At 42.5% G+C, this 15,497-nt stretch overlaps 1 protein-coding gene across 2 annotated transcripts in view; it reads left to right on the top strand.

The window, feature by feature from the left end:
- The window catches only part of NQO2 (N-ribosyldihydronicotinamide:quinone reductase 2), a 15,767-nt gene extending 808 nt beyond the window's left edge, over positions 1 to 14,959 (top strand). The window contains exons 1-7 of one of the 2 annotated variants that reach the window (XM_014519268.2): positions 2,192 to 2,244; positions 2,376 to 2,528; positions 4,096 to 4,266; positions 5,868 to 5,998; positions 7,323 to 7,436; positions 12,154 to 12,255; positions 13,659 to 14,959. In XM_014519268.2, coding sequence (XP_014374754.1) covers positions 2,501 to 2,528; positions 4,096 to 4,266; positions 5,868 to 5,998; positions 7,323 to 7,436; positions 12,154 to 12,255; positions 13,659 to 13,832 — 720 coding nt within the window. In that variant the 5' untranslated portion in view covers positions 2,192 to 2,244; positions 2,376 to 2,500 and the 3' untranslated portion in view covers positions 13,833 to 14,959. Of the gene's footprint in view, positions 1 to 2,191; positions 2,245 to 2,375; positions 2,529 to 4,095; positions 4,267 to 5,867; positions 5,999 to 7,322; positions 7,437 to 12,153; positions 12,256 to 13,658 lie in introns of those variants that run through there. The other variant, XM_025202377.1, reaches the window with a different exon arrangement.
- The last annotated feature ends 538 nt before the right edge of the window (positions 14,960 to 15,497 follow it).

Here is a 15,497-nt window from a genome sequence, read left to right as displayed (position 1 = left end):
TTCACACAGCCTCCTGACTCCTCCATGTCACAGCTGGTCAAACCATCCTGCTGATGATCTAGAAAAATGGCCTACCTGTGAGAAACCTCTGCAAGTCCCCTCCTCTCTAGACCTGGCTACACCAAAGGACCTGGTCCCTTGCCTCCATTAAAATCTCCATTAAACACAACAGTTTATTTCATAATTGTCCTCACTTTCTGAACTACTCTAGTACTAAACAGGACTCCCTGGGCTGGATTGTAACTAGGGTGACCATCATACTCTCTTCTCTGTTGATATGAAACCCGATGCCTTTATGGTCCCTGGGACCTTTTCAAGAGAAAAATACAGGACATAAAGGCATCGGGTTTCATATCAATAGAGGACAGAGGACAACCAGACTGTCCTCTATGATGTCCACCCTAATTGTAACCTCCTTACCTCTGGGGAAGTATCTCATTCCACCTACTTCCCATGGATCTCAGTGAAGCTACTTGCAGGGAAAAACAGTCTTTTTCATACTGAATAACATCTTAATTTAGCCTGTGAATTTAGGCAAATGCAGAAGATCAGCTGGTGAAAACTTTAATGCATCTAGGTGAGCAGCTGCTCCTAGAATTTAATGCATCTAGGTGAGCAGTACTAGAATTTCATAGATTTCATAGACATTAGGGCTGGAAGGGACCTCAGAAGATCATCAAGTCCAGCCCCCTGCCCCAGGGGCAGGAAGTCAGCTGGGGTCATAGGATCCCAGCAAGATAAGCATCCAATTTACTCTTGAAGGTGTTCAATGTAGGTGCTTGAGCCACCTCCGATGGCAGACTGTTCCAGACCTGGGAGGCTCGGACAGTAAAGAAATTCTTCCTTATGTCCAGCCTGAAACGGTCTTGTAGTAGTTTATGACCATTCGACCTAGTTGTCATCCCTTGGGGCGCTCTGGTGAACAAACGTTCCCCCAGATACTGGAGGCCACCCCTGATAAACTTATAGGTGGCCATCAGATCACCCCTGAGCCTGCGCTTTTCCAGGCTAAAGAGCCCCATGGCTCTCAGCCTGTCGTCATAAGGTCTGTTTTCCTGACCTCTGATAATGCGCGTGGCTCTTCTGTGGACTCTCTCAAGCTTCTCCACATCCTTAGAAGTAGCCACTCAGCCAGTGAATTATGCACAGACCTAAAGAATCAGTGTTTTGGTTGCAAACAGCCTGCAGCCAAAGGCTGAGCATTTTGAGGGAGACGGAGACTGAAACACATATTTCAGTACTGGTGTAATAGACAAAAAGAGTGCTCAATGAGAATGCATTTCCAGCATGTGTCAAGGCTGTTTGTTTCTTGTGAAGGATTTTTGCAATCGGTTTGAAAAACTATCAGAAAACTGGGCAACACCCATCAATTTAATGCATGTTTTGCTTCAGGTAGACTGACGCAAAACAAGTTGTAAAATGCTGTTTTAACCAACCAGCTAAAGTCTGTTTAAAGATGGACTGGAACAGGGCAGAGCAGCTAGAGTATACTGGGTCAATACAAATATGAACTCACAGCTGGCACATGTAAAAAACACTTGTTGACTTTCAGGGATACATGTTGTAGCTGTACTGATCTAAGAATTATAGACAAACAGAACTCCTGGGTTGGAGACAATATTTTTTATTAGACCAACTAAACAGTAGCAAAAAAAATTCTTCCTTTGCAAGCTTTCAGGTCCCAACACCCTCCTTCCAAACGCCATTTGGAAATGTAAACTTCATTGTTAGCCAAGAAAGAGGATTTTTTTTTGCCTCCCTGACTGATACCAGACACCTCCAGGGATGAAGCCTGCCTAATAAATCAGAAAGCAACTCTCTCACAAAAGGAGTTACCCAGGGGAAAAAACTTACATCCTCTATATCCCCTGTGCAAAATTAAATTTCTTTTCTATCTGGGAGACCTTTTACAGTCTTTGAATTCTCCACAGCCTGAAGAAGGGTGTTTGGACCCAAATGCTTGCAAAGAAAGAAATGTTTTTGCTACCATTTAGTTGGCCTAATAAAAGATATCAACTCTAATCCAAGAGTTTTGTTAGTCTATACTTGTTGACTTTACCATTAGTGAGTCATGCATCCATCTGCAATTCATATTGCTAAAACAGGTCCCAGCTGGCAGGTAGGAGGGTCTGATTTGCAAAAAGCTGGGCTGCACTAATCCTCAGGCTGTGCTGTGTATTGTGATACTTCTCAGTGGGGAAAAGATGTCTTTCCCTGAAAGTAGCTGCAGCAAGGTCAGTCCAAGTAAGTGAAGTGAGGTACTCGACCAAGAGTAAGAGGATACCACTGCAAATCTTCATTCTCCTTGTAGATTTGGTGCAGTCTGTGGATTGGCATACTCACTGGATTTGTTTGTAACCCCCTTTTTGTTTCAGGCTTCAAATATTCAGCAAGGTGTACTAAGAGGAAAAGTGATATTTTCACTGGTGATGGCACTTCTCATGCGAGCAAATATTTAATTTGAAATTCTGGGCAATCCTGGATTTTCAAAAAAGACAAAATGACTCAGTGCTTTCAGAAAATGGCAGGTAAGAAGAGTTTGTTTTCTTTTGATTAGCTAGAACTATGCACACTGGATACTCAGAAATGTCTCAGTTAAGTGAGTATTCTGTTAGGGTCTTGAAGTAACATTAAATACCTAAATCACTTAGTCCCACCAGGCTTGAGTGCCCTTGAAAATTTTACCTCAAAGCTACAATGCTGAGTGCCCTCTGCTCCCTGGCAAGTGAAGCTGTCAAATCTTAAAGGATCAGGCCCTGAATACCAGATCACTCTAATCACTGAGTTCCCTTAACCATTCTCTGAGTAAGGCTTAGCAATCAGCCTCTTAAGCAGTAAATGGGTGACACTTTCACTGAAATTCTTGAATAATTTAGTGAGTAAAAAACTTTAATGGATTTATAATTGTATTAAGTCTATAATAGTATTTGGTCATAACATTTGGTGATTATAATGTCCTGTTGGCAGAGCTGATCCATAGTTTCACATAGGATGCTGCTGTATTCCACTCTTAGTCAATAGATTGAGAAACATTGCTTCTTTATGTCTGACTGACTAAAGTGGCATTTGGGAAAGGGATAGAAGTCAATAGCTGTGGCTGTACATGAAAGCTCTAACTTTATCCTCATTATGATGGGGATCTGGTGTATTTATTCATCCTCTGGTTCTGCCACAGGTACTCAGTTCACCAGGCCAATATAAATAAGCAAGAAGATTTTAATTATTAACTCCATGCACTACAGCATTACACTCGGGGAACACGTAGCAGTTTTTGATGTCTTCTTGCCCCTCAGCACAGCAAATTCTAATTAATAGGGACCTACGAAAATTATGATTGTGTAATTTTTTTTGTGGAAACTGCAATTTTGGGTGGACTCTGCTTTTGGCAGGCTCACTGCAGAACAAACAAACAGAAAAAAACTACCCAACTTACAGCAAGCAGAGAAGTCCTGCAGTCTTGGAGCATGGGGGAGAAGGTAGAGGGAGGAGTGGGGTGGGGCAGGGCAGGGCAAGGCTGCTCACAGAAAGAGGTACAGCCCCCTGCCTCCATCTTTGTCTGGTGCTCCAAGATTGCAGGGCTTCTCTGCTTGCCAGTAAGTTCTTTATTTCCCCTACCCCAGCAAGCCTGCCAAAAGTGGAGCCCGCTGCTTGGGTATGACCTGAAACTGTGGCTTTATTAGCCTAATTAAGACCATGGAAGCTATGCTTAATAACACCTGGATTAATGATTTCCCTGGGCTTAATTAGGGTAATTAAGATGCAGTTTTGGACCATGTGGCAATCTGCAGAGAAGGGCAGAACTACCAAGGCCCCTCCGCCAATCAGAAGCATGGGGGTCCCCACCACACAGCTCATGAAAATGGTGACTGGTCCCATGATCTACCTACAAAATCGGCCGGCCGCTTCCTCGAGTTCCATAGACCCCTCCTGCACTGCAGCCACTGCCTATTTGTATTATCCCTGACCATAACATAATGGGTATTAAATGTAATTATTATAATTAACCAATTACTCACTTTGAGCTACTTGTCAGGGCCCTTTTACTGTCCATTATTTAAAATCTGCATATCACTAACACATCTCTCTCTTTTTCAGCTCCAGGGAGAAAAGTACTCATAGTGTATGCTCATCAAGAGCCCAAGTCTCTGAATGGGTCCTTAAAAAATATTGCTGTGGAAGAACTGAGCAAACAGAGCTGCAGTGTCACAGTGTCTGATCTCTACTCAATGGAGTTTGAGCCAAGAGCCACAAGGAATGACATTGTCGGTGAGACTGACTGAAGTACATCTTAAAAAAAACATTTAACTCGCTCATTTATCTCACGCTACTTGCCAGAGCTAGATTGATGCAAACATCATATGCTATCTATAAAACAGCTGAGGAGGCTTTTGGTAGAAAGCAATAGCTATTTGTAAAACTCTACTTCTTTCTTCCTGTGGACATTTTGTAAATGATGCTAATCTAGGAATCGAACACACGCTATTGAGTTTTATGAGATTTTTCTTTATTAACTACAGCAAGTAGCAAGTTTGGGCCTGTTATCTTAAATAGATTGGAGGCTGTCTATAATGTAGGTTTTAACTTAATTTAGTCCCTTTGGGCATGAATGTTTCTTATAGCTTGCTGATATTTGTGTTATCACCTTTATTCAAACCATGTAATCATCAGTGCAATAATAGATTTTTCTGAGAATAATCCATGTGCATAGACGAGTTTTGTCATCCACCAAGTATAAATAATTCTAATGGAATATAGTAAATCTGCCATCCCTATATTAGTGATATTAGTAAAAATTTGGAGAGAAAAAATGGTGATCATACTAAACTTAAAATTGATTCATCAGTGGGCTGTTTTGGGGGCTTTTTGTTATCAAGAACAGCTTTCACCTCTGAAAAACTGGCTCTCAGCCCTGATATTCTAGTCTCAGAAATAAAAATACAGTGCCATACTATGACTCGGCTCAGCTGACAGCGGGCACATCTACACATGCCATTAGGAGGCAGTAATAAACTGTAGAGTTTATTGCTCCTCAGTTTATTACTCCTAGGAAGCTCCTGGGCCCATGTCTGCACATTAGCCCAAACCACAGTACACTGAGCCGGGTTGCAGCAGCCCCAGCTTCATTGAAACTGGTTGGAGCAGCCCTATGTGCTGCAGAGGGGCTGGCTGGGGCATGAGGTTGCTTCAGCATGGGGCTAGCCTTCAGGCAGTCTCAGCATTGAAGTGCCCTCATGCCCAAGCCAGCTGATCAGCATCTTGTATTTACAAGTACTACCCTGCTGTTGAGTTTATTAGTTTCCTGTGCCCTAATAGGGGCGCAGGTGTAGACACTGAGATGTTTATTGTGCAGTTAATTAGTCAACTGTGCAGTAAACATCTTGTGTAGATGTGCCCAGTGTCTGCTAACCTAAAACCCACAACTGAAAGAATAGAGAAACTGCAAATACATTACAAAAGAGCACAAAGAAGTTTGCATGATGTCTGAATCAAATGTCACAAATCCAGTCTTGAAAGGTGCTAGCATTCTCAGCTCGCACTGACTTTAGTGGAAAGTGTAATTCTTTAGCAGTTGGTCAGGTTCAGTACCTACATTCTTCTAACCCAATTCTCACTCATGTTATGGCCTTCTTACTCTTCTGTGAAAGCAGACTGGACAGGGTGGTATAAAGGGGTCATAACATAAGTGAATACACTTTGAAAGGGGTTAGATTAACCTTCAAATCTTCATCCTAGTGTTGCTACATGGCTCATGAGAAAACAATGGAATGAAGTATCCCAATCTAGGATGGCAGTTTGCAACCTGTATTTGGTCCTTGGTTGAATCTGATGGAAGCAAGATAAACAGTATCCATATCCTTTCTCTACAGGTTGCTTGCACAACTCAGAACAGTTTAATTATGGAGCAGAGTCATGGGAAGCTTACAGGAAAGGATGTTTGACAACGGATATTGTTGAGGAGCAGAAGAAAGTGCAGGAAGCTGACTTGGTGATTTTTCAGGTCATTATTTGAAAGATCTTTTGTTGTAATGTTAAAGAGAAATAAATGCAAGAGTAAGGAAATAGACCAGAAAGCTATTAGATGCAAGTATTCCTAATGGAATCTGACCAAAATAAGCAGGCAACAGGTCTATCATTAACACTTTGCATGTCAGTATTTTGGGTGAGCAGGAGTTTTTCATCCAGTGTCTCAAGGGTTTGTGCATGTCTGATGTTATATGTATGTTTGAATATATTTGGAGTGCCAGATAATATTAAAATCAAGCAAAAATGCACTGCAGTTCACTTTTTAGAGTTATCTACATCTAAAATGCCCTTTGTAATTGGAGTTGTCCACTGCTCGGCCTTGGGCATAACCAACAACCTGCTGTCAATCATCCTACCACACTGACCATAAAATTAGACCTCTCTCTAAATTTGTATTATATTACCTAATTATTTCCCTTGTCTATTCTGTGAAGACATTAAATTTCAGAAGGTTCAATGAACACAATAAAATACCTTGTGAAAGAAGTGGCAACCCCATATCCAAGGTCTGATATTTTTCAGCAGAATGCTAGTGAGAGAACAGATCACTTGTCCAGATACCGTTTCTGATAATTACCTCATTTTACCTAAATTAATTTTTTAAAAAATATGGCTGGAAGGAACCTTAAAGGACCATCTAGATCAACCCCCTGCTCATGGTAAGATCATCCCTTTCTAAAACATCCTGGACGAATGTTTGCCTAACTTGCGCTTAGACCATGCTATGGCCTGCTGGCTGAAATTGGCCCATGGCAAAAGCAGCAACCCAAATTTCCAGACCTAAGGGGAGCCCGGCAAACTGGATGATTTGGCCCCATGTTCTGGATTGGGCCCCTGGATTGACCCTGTGTGCAGGATCAAGCCCCTGGACCAGCCCCATGTGCTAGATTGGGCCACATGTATTAGACACCACTAAGTTAGACACGTCTACCTGTCATATCAGTTGGCCAGTGCATTACTTCTACTTATGTTTTCAATGTCCGTCTTTCTTTTGTATTTTCTTATAAACGCTGCAATTTTTAAATCAGTTTGTGAGAGACACCCCCTACTCACCATATCATCTGAACACCATACATGTTGTCTATATAGCATTTAAGAGAACTGTAATCAAACACTGGCAAAAGATTGAAATGAACATCATTCAGGAGGTACTGCAATGATAGGCCTTATTGACTAAACGTGACCTGAACAGTTTGACTGCTTATGATGATAGGAATTTCCTAGCATAAAAAGTAAAGTCAAAAGAAGTGGTGGCTAAATAGGTTGTGATATTAACAAGATCATTTGCCTTTGTTTAGTTTCCTTTATACTGGTTCAGTATGCCAGCAATTATGAAAGGATGGATGGACAGAGTCCTGACCCAAGGATTTGCTCACAATTTTCCAGACTGTTTTGATGCTGGTTTGCTCAAGGTACATTCCACAGATTATTAAAATAGAAGATACTGTAAGTCATGTTTATGCTTATGCCATAATTTCCCATTATTAACATGAATGGATAAATGAGGCATAACAAATACCATATATTTTTTGCACCAAGCTTGCCTCTGTATATTGTACTTAAGTTGATTTTTTTTTTTTGATTTTTTTTTTTAATTTATTTTTTTAAGAGGATCCTGAAGTAAAAAACAAATCTTTGATCAAGGTAAGCGAGTGGCAACAGCTATGGAGCCAAGCCTGGTACCAGTCCTGCACTCTAGTTGGGCCTGTGGAACAATCTGGCTTGCTGAGTCCAGGACCATGTGCTGAGTCTGATCCTGCGCATTGGCTTCAGAGCCACATGCCAGGTAGGACCCAGTGCACTGAGTCCAGGACTGCAGGCCGAGTCCAAAGTCACTTGCTGGGTCCAACCCTATACGCAGCTGTGAGGGTTGCATGTTGAGCCTGGGACCATGTGCCAAGTCCAGGACCACGTACTGGCTCCGTGCCCTGGCTCTGGAGTTGGCACATGGTCCCAGGCTTGGCATGCAGCCCCAGAGACAATGCACAGGGACAAGCCTGGCATGTGGCTCTAGAGCCACTGTGTGGTCCCAGACTTAGCGCATAGTCCCAGACTCAGCACACAGCCCCTACAGCAGCACACAGCATGTGGTTGGGGAGGGGGTACTCCCCCTGGGTGCAGAAATTTGGTAGAAGGGGGTGGGAGCAGTGGCATCATAAATTGCTATAACTCCCAGAGCTGTGTCAATTAACACTGTCACCGCTCTACTTTCCCCTGCTCCACCCCCTCCCCACAGTTTCCAGACCCCTGGGGATCCCTTTTCATCACATGTAATATGCACCTCAATTTTCCCTAGCTGGTTTTCAGGGAAAGGTGTGGTTATATGCAAAAAACTCAAACATTATAGGCCTTTTAATGGCAATCAGTGGTCATTCAAAACTCCTCCTAAAAATCTTACTGTTTCTATATGTTGGCTTTTATCCTGACACCCAAATATGCAGGAAGGGTGTCACTCACTTCAGTGTCACTCACTCGCTCTTTCCTCGCAGCTAACCTTCTCCCAGCCACTGCCAAATTGGCAACAGCTTTGGACTGAGCAAGGAGCTGCCAGAAGAGTGAGTGACACTGAAGAGTGAACTCTGTCCCTGCTCCATAAGGACTGCATTAAGCCATGACTCTGGAAAAATCCTTCCTTCATTCTGTCTTCTCAAAACAAAGATTGTATCTTATTTTGGGGGGGGGGGGGGGGGGGTATGTGAGAAAATATGGTAATATACAATCAAGACATGGACAAGCTTTTTAATTTACCAATGGCTATAATCCCTCCTTGTCCTTCCTCAGCTTCTGTGTAGCTTTTGTGGATGGAATCTTTCTGATTTATAGACTGCGGTTTCTTCTGGGTAGGGCAATGAATCTATTGCATCCAGCCTGCTATTAGGCACCCAATGCTTACTTAAACTAACATAATTTGAAAGTTTTTTTTTCTGGAGGCTGTAGACATGCTAACAATGCCAAGGCACTGGTTACATTTGGAACACTGTATTCCAGAAAGCATGTTCAGCAATTAGCTTCCAAAAACCCCTTTCTATACCTTAGAGAGCACACTGCTGCACAATGGGTGTCTTTTGCAACATACTTGAAAGGCTAGTCTAACTAAATATTGGGAGCCTAAAATAGAGAGGAACTCTTTGCAATGCTGTTTGCCAACTGCTTTGCCTCTTATCACTATGAAGATCTGGCTGAAGTATACTACAGGACACAGCTGGGCTAGTTATTAGCACAAGGAGCAGGGTGATCTCTCAGGTAGGCCAGTCCTGGATAATAATGCCTTAAAGTCATAAACAGGGAAGCAAAACAGATGCTGAAATCTCTCTGCTTAGCAAGCTATCAGGAAGATATGGTGGAGCAGCTACACCATAAAGGGTCTCTGCCTTTGCTTATTTTAGAGAGCAGTAGGAAAGAACTGTTTTTCACAGTAGGGAGAATGTCATTTTGTATTGTGCATACCTTGCCAAGAGAAGAGAGAAGAAAATGAACAAGAATCCATTATCTAAAGATGTCTGCCACAACCTAATCATAAACCCCACCATAAAGTGACCAGTTTGTTTTGAATATACCCAGTCACTAGATCCCACACATTTTTAAACCAGCTGGGTTTGGGCAGAGTCTAGTCATAGTTTCCAGTTCCGGGACCACAGAGCATGATTCCAGGCTCATGCATCTTATCTGATACTTCTCTGTAGGATACTGTAAATCTCAAAATTAGTATCCCAGACCTGAACTGCCCAGTCACTTGCACAGCCCCACACTTAGCGAAGAAAGTGTGTGGCAGGAGGTAGAGACAGAAGTAGTAGTGATTTGGGAATAGAAAGTGTGCACATTGTGAAGTGCCAGTAGTAGAAAAAACTCTGAGAGTGTCTGGAAGGTTCTTCCATCTTGCTTATAAAGTGAAATTCATAATTGAGTAGGTACAGACATGTTTTGCTCTGTAATAACTTTGTTATAACCCATTACAGTTTAAATTAGTCCATAGATTAACATTTTTCACTCTAATATTATCCTACTGTGGTCTGAAGAATTATAATCTCTAACAAGTGACAGTGTAGCATTGGGTAGAAAGATCTCTGCTAAAAAAATGTCAGAGGTTGGGTTTGTGCCATGAAACCTCTTAAGAAATCTGAAATAAATCCACCAAAAAAAATCATAAATATTGGCTATGTGGCCTGCTCTCCCATCTCTCCATATTCCATAATCTCTACTCAGGCAAGATGAGCATTATCAAACACCAGTTCAAGACTTGAAGGATTTTTTTATGTTACAAACAACAGTGACCTAGTGAGTAAAGTCTTTCACTGTCCAGTGCCTGCTTACTCTCAGACATCTACATCTGTGGTAGATTAATAATAGACAGATAGTCAACTATTTAATTGCCCACTACTTTCAGGATTCTACCATTACAAAAAAACTGAGTGGCTGTGACTTGAATGATTACACAGTCAGGTGGGTGGCAAATTGGCTAATGGCCACCTCTGAGTGGTGGTGGACGGGTCAGTATCAACCTGGAAGGATGTGGACAGTGGAGGCCCCCAGGGCTCAGTTCTCAGGCCAGGGCTGCTCAACATCTTTATCAGTGATTTGGACACCGGCGTAGTGAAGACACTGTCCAAATTCATGGATGACACTAAATTATGGGGCAAATCAGACATGCTGGAGGGCAGGGAGTGGATTCAGGTGGATTTGGACAAGCTGGAAAAATGGGCAGAACAGAATAGGATGCAGTTTAACAAGGATAAGTGCAGAGTATTGCACCTAGGGAGAAGGAATCATCAACACACATACAGATTGGGGGAGGAGTTTCTGCTGCTGTACTGCTTAGAAAGGGATCTCGGGGTCATAGTTGATTCCAATATCAAAGAGAAGAACATGAGTCCTCAGTGTGACAAAACTATCAATAGAGCTAACTGCATGCTATCATGCATTAATAGGTGAAGCACAAACAGGTCTAGGTAGGTGATATTTCCCCTCTATGCAGTACTGGTAAGGCCACAGCTGGAGTACTGCGTTCAGTTTTGGGCGCCCCACTTCAAGAGGGATGTGGATAACCTTGAGAGGGTCCAGAGGAGGTCCACTCTCATGATTAGGGGCCTGCAGGATACATCCTATGAGGAGTGGTTGAGGGACCTAGATCTCTTCAGCCTCCATAAGAGAAGGCTGAGTGGGGATCTGGTGGCTGTCTACAAATTTGTCAGGGTGGGGCAGCAAGGAATAGGAAATACTATGTTTACCAGGGCACCCTTTAGAGTAACTAGAAAAAACAGCCACAAACTGACAGAGAGCAGATTTAGTTTGGACATCAGGAAGAACTTCTTTACAGTTAGGGTTGCTAGAATCTGGAATGGGCTTCCAAGGGAGGTGGTGCTCTCCCATACCTTGGAGGTCTTTAAGAGGAGACTCGACAAACACCTGGCTGGGGTCACCTGACCCCAGTCCTCATTCCTGCCCAGGGCAAGGGGTCAGACTCATTGATCTGCTGCGGTCCCTTCCAAGCCTAAAAATTTATGAAATCTATGAAAATTATCATTAGGTTTCAGAAAGAATGACCACTGAGATGAATGTGGCTAGTTCTCACCCTTGAAAGCTGTTGCCTCAGGCAGATTACAAAATTAGATGCATCCTTTGCACCCAGCTCACATCTAGCAGGTTCTTTTGGCAGCTCTAAAGAAAAGAGTTTAGATGGTGATGCCTAAGCCTGTGACACATACTCTGATAGTAGAATTGGAGGAAACATGAGCTTTTAAAGTACCTCTGGCAAGGAGCGTCTAAAGACCACTGCAGAAATACCCAAGTTAATTTTTTTTGCCTACTGACAAGCTTTGCAGGAAGATCATTCTCTATCCAGGACATTGTTTCTAAATGTAGGACAGGGAAGAACTTTCAGTGCTTTCAAACCCTAGAGCTCAAAGGCTTTACAAGGAAGAGCAAGTATCTGCCTTTTTCCCAGCTTCCCAGAACTACAGCACATGCAATTCATTATCAATTTTCTCCACGTACTTTACCATTCCCTATAAGGATAATGTTGTGAGGCTCTGTTATGCACCCAGCATCTTCCAATGTTTCTGAAGCATTCTTTTTTGCTATGGAGTTGCTTGCTCTTCACCCTATGATTAAATCTTTATTTCTTAATTCCAGAATAAATTGGCCCTGCTCTCATTTACCACAGGAGGGAATGAAGAAATGTATTCAAAAGGAGGGATCAGTGGTGATATTCATTATGTCCTCTGGCCCATGCAGGTACAGTTTATTATTTCTCAATACTGCCAGCACCAAGCATTCCAAAGTCAGGAGATAATCGTAAAATTACTTCATATATCCATGATTTTTTTTTTTTTTTTAGCTGCAATGACTAACCTTCCTTTAAATTAAAGAGATTGTAATGTAACTACTTGACTTAGTTGAGGTCTTAAGGAAAGCACACATCAGATATGGCATTTGTGATAGAGGAAGTAATATTGCTAGCTGTTGCAGCAGTTTTGACTAGGAGAGCAAAGGCCTGGCAACTGTTATGTGCTCCTGCTGACACAAACCAAGTAAACTGCTTTCCAGATACTTTCTGAAAACACACAATCTCTTCACCACTGCGGTTACTAGTAATGTGGTTTTACTGGCATTCTTAAATCTATTTAGTGGTATAATCTACAAATCAGACAAAGGGAAGGGTTTTAATCAAACATTCAGAAATAAGTGCCCATCTTGCTGGGGTTATCTGATCCCACCAGTCTTTCCTGCCCTGGTGCAGGTGGGCTGGACCCAATGATCTGTGAGGTCCCTCCCAGCCCCTAACAACTATGAAAAGGGCATCACAGTAAAATTAGCTGACTTGAAAAGGCGTTAAAACACTTTCAGAAGTGCATATGCCAGAACCAGAGTTATAGGACTGAGCTGGACGCAGAAATGTCAGAAACAAATGTAGTGCAAGAGTGAGTCACGTATTGCATTCCAGATAATCCAAGATAATGCAAAGTGGCACACTAAACATTCTGCCTTCTCTCACACAGGCAAATTCAGAAGAGAAGGGAAAACGTATGGGTTCAGTAGCACTCTGAGATATAATTCCATAGATCAGGGGTTGTCAGCCGGGGGTATGTGTACCCCTGGGGTACTTGGAAAGGGGCTGGGGGGTACATGTGGGTGGGCAGGGATGGAGTGCCACCACCTCCCAGAAGGAGGGCAGGGGGGAGGGCAGTGGCACCCCTCTGCAGGCGCTGCCCAGACAGTCAGATGTGGGAGAGGGGGAGCTTCATGTGGCGGCTCACAGGCCTCTCTGCATCTGGCCGCCACTATCCCCCACTCTGCCAGAAGTGTACCCAGAAGTTGTACACTCCTTAAAAAAGGTTGAAAACCCCTGCCATAGATAATGAAAATGCAGGCACAAATAGAGTTCAGAAGTATATGAAACAATATGCATATATCTCTCTTCATGTAAATTAAAGTACAAGTACTGGGTTGCAAAAGCATCTGCCCTCATTCCCTTGCTGTCCGAAACAGACAGACAGGTTCTGAGAAATACTGTTTTACAAAAGAAAACATGCCTTATGGGGTGGGAGGAAGATTATACAGGATTCTTTTTTCAAATCTGAATGCTCAAGAGCATGGGTATACCATTTCTGACATGTCCTTCTTGTTTTGGTGTGCAGCATGGCATGTTGCATTTCTGTGGTTTCAAAGTCCTCGCTCCTCAGATCTGCTTTTCGCCAGAGTATGAAACTGAGGAGAAGAGAAAGGAAATGCTGACCACCTGGGCACAGAGACTGAAGACCATTTGGGAGGAGAAGCCTATAAACTGCACTCCTGAGTGGTACTTCAGGTAATGTTCAGGCACAACACCATGGCAATGAGAATTTTCTCCTGCTTCTGGCTCAGCTTGGTGTTCTTCTTTCTCCAGTGATGTCCCTTACCACATATATGGATAAGTCTCAATGAACAGTCAGTAACTTGAATGCATCATGATGCTAGAAGGACAATGGACAGTTAACAATACGGCATTTACCTTAATGACTCCTGAGGGGTCTGGTGTAGTAATGAGTGACATTCTTTCCAGACTACTATACATTAGCACCCTGTTCCTAATATTTTTTTGTTAAAGCATATTGCCTATATTAAGAGCAACATAACTGGCAGATTATAGGTTTGTTGCACTACAAAACTTAGAGGTTGCCAAGATTACTTCCACACCTTTGTTTTGTAACATTTCCATTGACTTAATGATATTATTATATCACTGTATAAGAGGCAGCTCAGCCAGTTACCAAATGAGTTTGTTTTATGAAGGGAAATGGTCTACATTTGTGCCTTTGAACTGTGCTGTTTGACAATTAAAGATGCAGGAAGTTGTGTGTTCCATGTGGAAACTGTGATAATTAGTTTTAAAAAGGGCTTTTGCATGTATGTTTCTAAAACAACGCGCGTATGTTTCTGAGATCAAACACTGCCCTCCACTCATGTGGGCCCAGGTACAAACCACCCCAGTGGGGGGGACAGTGGAGCCAAGGGCATTTCTTTGTCTCCACAGCAACACTAGGTAGCTCTGTTGTGGGGGGGGGGGATGTGGCAGCACTTCTCATGGGAGTCCTTGCATCGTGGGAAATGTGAATGGGACAGGGTCCAAATATGGACTAGAAGTACCTAATGGGATACACTGATGGGTTGTTAATATCTAGAAATCTTGCCATGAAGGTTAAAAGGGATAATTATTTGGCTCTGGAGCATAGTTATGTGTGTGAGAGGCTGGGTTGCATGCTTTAACAATGCATCTTGTTTTGATCAATTGCTGTCACAACCTATACATTTTCTACTTCTTTGCAAATCCCTTTCCCTTTAATTTTTGTGTGTCAAATTAGTGCTACCAAGTAATACCAATGTAGCAACTGTATTTGAATCTTACTATTTGTGCATTGCATTAACTTTTCCAAATAAAATGTTCCTATTCTTTCTGGTTGCAGCAATCAACTCTTACTTCATTTCCTGAACAAACATTCTGCAAAAGATTGTTTAAAATAATCTGAAACCCTAGACATTGTCCTGCTTCTGTTTGCACCAAAGTCGAGAGGAATCTTGATACTCCAGTTGGTGAAGAATTAGATCTAGTGAGATGTTGTCAAGTCACCATTCAGATTTTTGGCACCCACTCCACTACTAACTTGGTATCTCTCTAAACTAGTGGTTTTGAACCTTTTTCATGTTCAGACCCCTAAAAAAATTTGAATGGAGGTGCAGACCCCTTTGAATTATAAGTGTGGAGATTCACTTTTGATTCATCATAGTCATCTTTCATGGACCCCTTAGACAGTCTGCAGACCCCCAGGGGTCCCAGAACCACAGGCTGAAAACTACTGCTCTAAACAGGCTACATTAATACACTTCCTTCTTTTTTACCAGAGAAAAGAGGACTGAAAGCAACACATATGCACACATGCTACTCTGTGGTGAGGTGAGGAAAACGGCTTTTAAAGTTACCTGTTCAGGAATTCAGGGCT

Source organism: Alligator sinensis, unplaced genomic scaffold (assembly GCF_000455745.1).
Source record: "Alligator sinensis unplaced genomic scaffold, ASM45574v1 scaffold579_1, whole genome shotgun sequence".
NCBI classification, from domain to species: Eukaryota; Metazoa; Chordata; order Crocodylia; family Alligatoridae; genus Alligator; species Alligator sinensis.
Note: the sequence above shows the minus strand (reverse complement) of the source record. Positions and strands in the feature narration are given on the sequence as shown.